Source organism: Telopea speciosissima, chromosome 11, assembly GCF_018873765.1.
Source record: "Telopea speciosissima isolate NSW1024214 ecotype Mountain lineage chromosome 11, Tspe_v1, whole genome shotgun sequence".
Taxonomy (NCBI): Eukaryota; Viridiplantae; Streptophyta; class Magnoliopsida; order Proteales; family Proteaceae; genus Telopea; species Telopea speciosissima.
Genome location: NC_057926.1, coordinates 50,631,521 through 50,641,404, shown reverse-complemented (window position 1 = coordinate 50,641,404; position 9,884 = coordinate 50,631,521). Strand labels below are relative to the sequence as shown.

At 41.1% G+C, this 9,884-nt stretch overlaps 1 protein-coding gene across 1 annotated transcript in view; it reads right to left on the bottom strand.

The window, feature by feature from the left end:
* Positions 1 to 2,567: 2,567 nt before the first annotated feature.
* The window catches only part of LOC122645294 (probable leucine-rich repeat receptor-like protein kinase At1g35710), a 72,966-nt gene continuing 65,649 nt past the window's right edge, over positions 2,568 to 9,884 (bottom strand). The window contains exon 3 of the mRNA XM_043838615.1: positions 2,568 to 3,517. Within this exon, the coding sequence (XP_043694550.1) occupies positions 2,568 to 3,517 (950 nt within the window). The remainder of the gene's footprint in view (positions 3,518 to 9,884) is intronic.

Genomic DNA, 9,884 nt, shown 5'->3' with positions numbered 1-9,884 from the left:
CTGCTTCACTCACCTCAGTGAGGTCTTCAACTTCAATAGAATCAACTCCTGAGCTAGTAGAGGAATCTCTTTTCTCATCAACCTTGACATCTGCACTTTCCATAATTTTTCCAAGTCTTTTGTTGTAGCATCTGTAGGCTTTGCTTATGGTGGAATAGCCTAGAAAGATGCCCTCATCAGCTCTATCATCAAACTTTCCCAAATCTTGATTGGTATTTTTGATGTAGCACTTGCTACCAAAGACTTTGAAATATCTTACTGTAGCTTTCTTACCAAACCAAATCTCATAGGGAGTTTTGTTCTCAGGAACTCTCAACATACACCTGTTGTGAATATTTACTGCAGTGTGTACTGCTTCTCTCCAAAATTTGTTACCCATGCCATTTTCAATCGACATGGTCCTTACCATCTCTTGAATAGTCCTGTTCTTCCTTTCTGTAACACCATTCTGTTGAGGTGTTCTTGCAGCTGAGGTCTGTCTTTTGATTCCATTTTCATAATAATATTCTTTGAAGTTTGTCCAGGTGTACTCACTTCCTCTATCAGATCTTAGACATTTAATCACTTTTCCTGTTTGTTTCTCAACTTGTTTTCTGAAGACTTTGAACATTTCTAATGCTTCTGATTTGTGCTTCAAAAAATATGCCCATGTCATTCTGGAGTGGTCATCAATAAATAAGATAAAATATCTCTCTCTTGTGATGCTCTGTGTCCTCATAGGACCACATATATCAGTGTGCACCAACTCCAATGGTTGACTAGTATGATACTCTTTTGACTTAAAAGATACTTTAGTCTGTTTCCCTTTCTGACAAGAACCACAAATATGGTTTGATGGTTTTTTCAAAATATGTATATCTCTAACAACCTTCTTTGAAGAAATTTTTTCAAGACTGTTAAACCCAATATGTCCAAGCCTCCTGTGCCATAACCATGTCTCTTCTTCTATGCTTACCATACAAGTGTCTTTAACTGTCTCTGTCAAAGTGTAGAGATTCCCTGAAGTTCTCTTTCCTGTGGCCATCAACTTCCTTGGGCTTGTTCTTCTAATTTCACAACCTTGGCTACTAAACACCACTTCATGTCCCCTATCACAGATTTGACTGATACTGAGTAAGTTGTGTTTAAGCCCTTCCACATACAACACATCTTGGGATTGCACCTTCCCATTGTCGAGACTAATGGTACCCTTTCCAACTATTTTAGCACCATCATTGTTCCCAAACTTCACTGACCCACCTGCATAGGTCTCTAACTTCTCAAACCTCTTCTTGTCTCCTGTCATGTGACTTGAGTAGCCACTATCAACAATCCATGGTGTTGAGTCCCCTTGAGCTCTGAAAGCTGTTTGTACAACCATAGAACTGTTGCCCTTTTCTGCACTGCTCTTCTGAACCCAAACTCTGCTTCTTGATTGAGGTTTCTGTAATTGCTTCTCTCTAGGAATCTATTTCTTAGGCTTGGTTGCTTTAACACTTCTGACATTACCCTGTCTATCTCTGTTATATGATCTCTGTGGAGGAAATACAGTTCTGCAGTCCCTAGCAATATGTCCATAGTTACTACATCTGTAGCACTCAACCATCACATCCATCAAGGGTGCAAAAGGATTCCTATCAACAAAGCTTGGTGGACCAAGATTGAATTTGCAATCTGAAATTTTGTGTCCAAAAGTATTACACTTGAAACAATGACCTTGAAAGAACTGTCTTTGTCTCATTGGCTCTCTTTGCCATTTGTACTGAGCCCTATGATCAACAACATTTCTAGCTTTCTGTTGAGAAGGATAGTAATAACCAAAGTTCTCTACTCTCCTGCCTGGCCATGCCATTTGTTGTTGTCTAGCATGGTTAGTCTTATGGGGTGGAGTTTGGTTTTTCTCAACTCTCTTATCCTTCACAGTAATAGGATTTTGAGCTGTGCCTTTTCCTTTTCCCTTGGCACTCTTTGATGATTCTCCTACAAATCCAAGACTGAATTTGTTGTGAGTTGATCTTTGAGAACTAAGGATCTCATCAATCTTCTTGCTACTCCCTATTATTGAGGATCTTAGCCAAGCTTCCTCTTTCAAAATACTCATAAACCAAAAAGTAGTGCTGCTTAGATGAACAAAAACCATATAGTTTCACAATGTTTCGGTGTCTTAGTTTTGTCAATGCACAAATCTCATTTCTAAATGCCTGAATGTTGGCATTATCACATTCATCTTGAATTGATTGGTGAAGCTTTTTGACAGCAACTACTTGATCCGTTGACAGCTTTGCTATATATATGCTTCCAAATCCTCCCATCCCAATGCAATATTTGGCATCAAAATCCTCTGTTGCTTCGATAATATCTTGATATGCTATTCGTCCATCGTAATTCCATACAGAAAATAAATCTGTATTACGTGGTGTTGCTCTTTGATTTGTCTCAATGATTCTTACCCTTTGGTGAACAACACGAGCGATACAAAGAAAAGCAAACAGAAGAAATAGCACACCAACCAATGGAACCACAACAATAATCAGTATTTTGTGGTCTGTTTTTCCCTTTTCTCCTTTGGACAGGGATGATTTGCATGGTTACAAACCACTGGCATTGCCACACAATGCTTTGTTGTTTCTTAAAGCTTCTATTGTAGTAGCATTTTGAAAGACTCTGTTGTTCGAAATTGGACCCTCGAACTCATTGTAAGATATATCAATGGATGTCAAGCTAGCCATTTCATCGAATGCAGAAGAAATGGTACCTGAGAGTTGATTGTGGGAGATATTTAACTTTTCCAAGTTCACCAAACTTTTGAACTGAGACAGTATCTCTCCACTGAGCCGGTTTTGACTAAGATCCAATAGAAGTTGAAGGTGAACCAGATTGCCAATTTGATAGGGAATGCTTCCATTCAAATTGTTGTTGCTTAAATCCAGATATGATAAGCTAGAGCAGTTCCCTATTTCTTTTGGTATTTGTCCACTCAAACTGGTTGTTGACAAGTCGAAATATGTTAGGCTGTATAGCCTACCAACTTCTAATGGTAAATTGCTAGAAAGTTGGTTGCCACTCAGATTGAGATTTAGCAAAAATGTCAACTCACCAAATTCCTTGATAGGAATTTCACCCACCAGGTAATTTGAAGAAAGGTCAAGAACATGCAGTTGGATTAACATCCCAAGCTCCGGAGGTATCTTACCAGTAATATTATTCCCAGCCAAATGTAGAGTTTGGAGGTTTTGGCATTGACCCCAGGTTGATGAAAGTTCACCATACAATTGATTATTGCTCAAATCAATGTAATTCAGCTTCTCATAAACCCCAAAGTCTTCTGATAAGTTTGCAACAAGTTGGTTATTTTCGAGTCGAACTCTAAATAAGCTTGTGCAGTTTTTGAAGCCTTTTGGAATAAGACTTGTGAGATGGTTGTTAAATGCAGTGAAGTTTTCAAGTGATCTACTCGTGCATAGCCCTTGTGGGAGACTACCTGAGAAATGGTTATCTCCCAATTGTAAGTTAGCCAAATTGGTAAGATTTCCTATTTCTTCAGGGATTGATCCAAAAAATTGATTTTCCAGTAGGTTCAAATTGGTGAGCTTCCTTAGGTTTCCCAAAGTGGAAGGGATGAATCCTGATACTTTATTGAGAGTCAATTGTAGGTCAGTTAGACTTGTCAAATTCCCTATTTCTATAGGAATCCTACCAGAGAGTTGATTCAAAGAGAGTAATAAAATAGTTAGTTTTCTCAAATTACCTAAAGAAACAGGGATTGAACCATTGAGACTATTAAGAAGGAAGTACAGATCAGTAAGTGTAAGTACCTTGGTCCTCGGGACGAGGGTTCCTCAGCCTCTTGGCGACAAGAATTGGCTTCAATGAATAACGGCGTATCGTTCTGATATATCATCATTTGGATTGGGATCATGCTTTATAAAGAAATGGAGTCGCCACCTAGGATTAGGGCCTAGGACCCAATGGGTGTAGCCCCATCCGGGGTTAGCAGAAAGGGCTACGTGATTCCATATGGTCTGGTCAGAGATTCAAGGTAAGTAGTCAGGTTACGAGGGTGGGAAGGTGTTAGGCACCCACCTCACCTGGATAAACCGGTCTTTCTACTAGATGCTGGTTTTCGCATATTCTTCCTTAATAATATATTATATACTAACATGTAAGGCTAAGTTATGATGCATTAATCAGGACAAAGAAGGAAAAATCATTTACTATGTACACTAAAATGAGTTATTTTAATTGTCTACATTATGCCAAAAAATAATAAGAAGGAAAGAGATAGATACCTATCAAGAAATACACAAAATAAATGAAAGCGCACCGAGTGCAAAATATGTGATGTCCCACGGCTCAGGTGGAGACGGACGATCGACTTGTCTCTCTCTTGTCGGACAGAGTAAGGACTATATGAGATGGATTTCGCTACTTAAACTTCGGGTAGAATAACGGTTATATAAGGGATTCCTGTTATCTGTATGTAGACAGAATAACGGCTGCGAAGGGGATTTTTCGTTATCCGTACACTGACGGGATAACAAAGTTGCGGGATAAGAACCGCTCTTTACTCGAATGGGTGATCGAAGGATCTACCCATACCTTAGAAGTCTCACTCCAACAGACGATCAAGAGGGAGAGAATTGGGAAAAAGGGGCCAAAGAATGAGCTGGGAGGGTCTCCCCACCCAAAAAATCCTATTTTGGAGGGAAGGGGACCCTCCTATTTATAGGGGAGGGAGGACCCTCACCCCTGGCCAGATAAGTCCTCCACGGTGCCGTGGGGGACTTTTCCACGGCGTCGTGTATGACGTCAGCAGGCTGATGTCACACCCCTTTATGGCGCCGTAGAAATCAAGTACACATGGTTGGGGAAGTTAACCAATACCTCCTTCAGCGTTTAGTAAAAGAGTCTTGTAAGTCATTTTAGGGATGTTAGGGTGATTTGGTTTAGATGTAGAGACAAGAGTCCTTCTTGAGAGAGATACCGATGTCTATCCGTGTCCTGTTGTCATCATCGTCGGGGGGTAATAAAATTCAGTGTCTACAGTTTGCCCCTCTTTGGCCGAGGCCTGTGCTAACAGCCGAAGGGTAAAGATAAAAGATCAACTAATTTTGTCACCAAGAGCATGTATTGCTGACGCTTTGCTCAAAGGCGACAGAGTTGCCAAAACAGGTGGTTAATCACGATGAAATCCTTCGATAAACCTCAAAAGAAAAATTTGGGAAAAACCAAATCTTTATTATGAGAGGGGAATATGGTACCACTCAACCAGAGTTGCCAAACAGGCAGCTAATCATGATGAAATCCTTTGATAAACCGATTGATCTTGATTGGGAGCAAGAGGACTCGACTGATCTTTGATTAAGAGGACTCGATTGATCTTGGTTGGGAGCAAGAGGACTCGACTGATCTTTGATTAAGAGGACTCGATTGATCTTGGTTGGGAGCAAGAGGACTCGACTGATCTTTGATTAAGAGGACTCGATTGATCTTGGTTGGGAGCAAGAGGACTCGATTGATCTTGATTGAAAGCGAGAGGACTCGATTGATCTTGGTTGGGAGCAAGAGGACTCGATTGATCTTGGTTGAGAGTAAGAGGACTCGATTAATCTTGATTGAAAGTAAGAGGACTAGTTTGGTCTTGATTGAGAGCAAGAGGACTCGACTGATCTTGATTGAGAGCAAGAAGACTTGATTGATCTTGGTTGGGAGCAAGAGGACTCGATTGATCTTGATTGGGAGCAAGAGGACTCCATTGATCTTGATTGAGAGCGAGAGGACTCGACTGATCTTGGTTGGGAGCAAGAGGACTCGATTGATCTTGGTTGGGAGCAAGAGGACTCGATTGATCTTGGTTGGGAGCAAGAGGACTCGACTGATCTTGGTTAGGAGCAAGACGACTCGATTGATCTTGATTAAGAGCAAGAGGACTAGATTGGTCTTGATTGAGAGCAAGAGGACTAGATTGGTCTTAATTGAGAGCAAGAAGACTCGACTGATCTTGATTGAGAGCAAGAGGACTCGATTGATATTGGTTGGGAGCAAGAGGACTCGATTGATCTTGGTTGGGAGCGAGAGGACTCGATTGATCTTGGTTGGGAGCAAGCGGACTCGATTGATCTTGGTTGAGAGCAAGAGGACTCGATTGATCTTGATTGAAAGTAAGAGGACTAGATTGGTCTTGATTGAGAGCAAGAAGACTCGACTGATCTTGATTGAGAGCAAGAGGACTTGATTGATCTTGGTTGGGAGTAAGAGGACTCGATTGATCTTGATTGGGAGCAAGAGGACTCGATTGATCTTGGTTGGGAGCAAGAGGACTCGATTGATCTTGGTTGGGAGCAAGAGGACTCGACTGATCTTGGTTGGGAGCAAGAGGACTTGATTGATCTTGATTAAGAGCAAGAGGACTAGATTGGTCTTGATTGAGAGCAAGAGGACTCGATTGGTCTTGATTGAGAGTAAGAGGACTCGACTGATCTTGATTGAGAGTAAGAGGACTCGATTGATCTTGGTTGGGAGCAAGAGGACTCGATTGGTCTTGATTGAGAGTAAGAGGACTCGACTGATCTTGATTGAGAGTAAGAGGACTCGATTGATCTTGGTTGGGAGCAAGAGGACTCGATTGATCTTGATTGGGAGCAAGAGGACTCGATTGATCTTGGTTGGGAGCAAGAGGACTCAACTGATCTTGGTTGGGAGCAAGAGGACTCGACTGATCTTGGCGCTAACATCATGAACAAGAGTTAGTGTGATTCATGATAGATGATTGGAGTTTATGTATGAGGACTTTTCCTCAACATTTAGGGTTTTTCCCCTTTTTAGGGCCTTTCTTGAAAATATTTTTCTTTTAGGTTTTTTTTTCTTTGTTCTATAGGGTAAGACCCTCCTGATGCCGAAGAAGTATTATGGCGTAGAGAAGGTGCTCACATGGTATAGGCATCATTCTGTCGATGATGGCATGTGGAAAGCCACTCTTCAGTCAATCTAAGACAATGGTATGACGTACTTATAGCCGATCTGGCTAACCTGTGGAACGACACACTCCAGTCGTTCCGAGGGAAAGATATGGTTTCAGTGAGGGACGGGTCTCATCTGAAATGCTTACTGGGGAATGAGCCATTCACGATTTTTGACAATGGTTGGATGATAAAATTATGCGCAAGTGCAGAAGTGGTCAAGAGATCACGACGATCAGACCATACATGACTCCGGTAGTGGCCAGATAAAATAATGATTTGGATGATAAATTGTCCATGGGTTTAGACTAAAAAGGATCGATTTGTACATGAGTACAATGGAGATTGAAAATTCACGGGATGATTGATCTACACACGAGTATAGTGAATATCAAAAAATGTTAATGATTAACTTATACACGAGTACAAGGAAAATCAGATAATTGATCAATCTTGTACACGAGTACAAAGAGGATCAGGATGATGGGTCAATCCATACTCGAGTACAATGGAGACCGAAAGATTTATAGGATGATCGAACTACACACGTGTATAGAGAGGATCAAAAAGTTTAATGATTAATTTGTACCTGAGTACAAAGAGGATCAGGATGATGGGCCAATTTGTACACGAGTACAACAGAGACCGAAGATTCATGGGATGATCGAACTACATGTGAGTATAGTGAGGATCAAGAAATTCAATAATTACCTTGTACGCGAGTACCAAGAGGATTAGGATGATGGGTCAATCGATACACGAGTACAACAGAGACTAAAGATTCACGGGATGATTGAACTATACATGAGTATAGCGAGGATTAGAAATGTCAATGATTAACTTAAACACGAGTGCAAGGGAGATCAGATACTGGATCAATCTTGTGCACGAGTACAATGAGGATCGAATGATGGGTGAATTTGCACATGAGTACAATAGAGACTAGGACTACAAGTTTGGCCCTATCGGCCCGAACCCGCCCTGACCCGCCCTGAACCTGAATAGGGCCTGGGCTAAGATTTCTGGCCCTAAGGGCGGGTTAGGGCCAGAAATTCCTGGCCCTGAGTCAGGGTCGGGTCGGGTCAGGGTTGAGACCTCGGGCTCAGCCCGACCCTAATTTTGACCCTGATTTTGGCACTGAAGAAATTTCTTTATTTATTAAAAAATAGAAGCTATTACTAATATAAACAGGTGTTTAGCGCACTTGGTAGTTTGTGTTGTGAAAAAACCAATTGCTATCAAAAGGTCTTGGGTTCAAGCCTCCTCTCTCACATCTTCTCTTGACTTGTTATTTTAATTTAATTATTATAGGGCCAGGGCCATTAGGCCAAGCCCGACCCAATCAGGGCCAATCAGGGCGGGCTTGGGCTGGGCTTGGCCCGTCAGGGTCAGGGTTAGGGTCAAGGTATTTAGGCCCTGAGTTAGGGTCAGGGCGGGCCTGGGCCCAGCTAAGGGGACTCAGGGTTGGGCTAGGGTTTTAAAAAGCCCGGCCCAACCCGACCCTGTTGCATCCCTAATAGAGACTGAAGATTCATGAGATGATCGATCTACACACGAGTATAGTGAATATCAAAAAATGTTAATGACTAACTTGTACACGAGTGCAAGGAAAATCAGATGATGGATCAATCTTGTACACGAGTACAAAGAGGATCAAGATGATGGGTCAATGTGTACACGAGTATAATGGAGATCGAAAGATTCATTGGGTGATCGAACTACACGCGAGTATAGAGAGGATCAGAAAGTTCAATGATTAATTTGTATAAGAGTACATGGAGGATCAGATAATGGATCAATCTTGTACATGAGTACTATGAGGGTCAAATGATGGGTCAATCTGTACACGAGTACAATAGAGACTGAAGATTCACGGGGTGATCAAACTTCACACGAGTATGGCGAGGATCAGAAGGGTCAGTGATTAACTTGTACACGAGTACAAGGAGAACTAGATGATAGGCCAATCGAAAACCGAAAGATTCATGGGGTGATCGAACTACACACGAGTATAGTTAATCAACAGAGACCGAAGATTCATGGTATGATTGAACTATACATGCAAGTAGAGTGAAGGTCAGAAAGTTTAACAATTAACTTATACGCGAGTACGAGAAGGATCAAATGATGGATCAATCTGTACATGAGTACAACAGAGATCGAAAGGTTAATGAGATGATCAAACTATACACGAATATAGCAAGGATCAGAAAGGTCACAGAGTGATCAAACTATATGTGAGTATAGTGGGATCGAAAAAATCAATGAATGATCAAGCTATACAATGAATGATCAAGCTATACAATGAATGATCAAGCTATACACAAGCATAGCAGGGTTCAATAGGGTCAAAGGTTCAATCAATTTGTATGCGAGTACAGCTGGGACCAGAAGATTCGAATGGTAATTGAACTATACACGAGTATAGTAGGGATCAAAAGGATCAAATTGCACGAGAGTGTGGAACCATATGTGAATCTAATATAACCGAAAGATCAAACTAACAGTGATCCAAAAAACCAAATGCACATGAGTGCAGAAGTGGTTAAGGACTTGGTCAAACTGTACATGGGGCCAAATCATTGGAGATCGAGCTGTACATGAATTCAACAGTGATCAAATAGTCCAACTACACGTGAGTGCAGGAACTACGAGGGTCCGATGGAACTAAATGATCAGAGCCCAGACTGTATACGAATTTTGTCAATGGAAATAAGGATTTAGATGGTATATGATCAAGGCATTGGTCAGGAAAATACAATTCTATGCATGTGCAGTGTCCATGATGACAATGGAAAGGGAGTCTACCATTAAAACTCAGGTAGTTGCATTATGATCCAAAATGCAACAAAAAAAACAATCTTATGCAAGCAATTTTTCATATTTTTATATATATTTTTTATTTTTAGTATGCAAAGGCAATCACAGTCCTAATGCAAATTATGT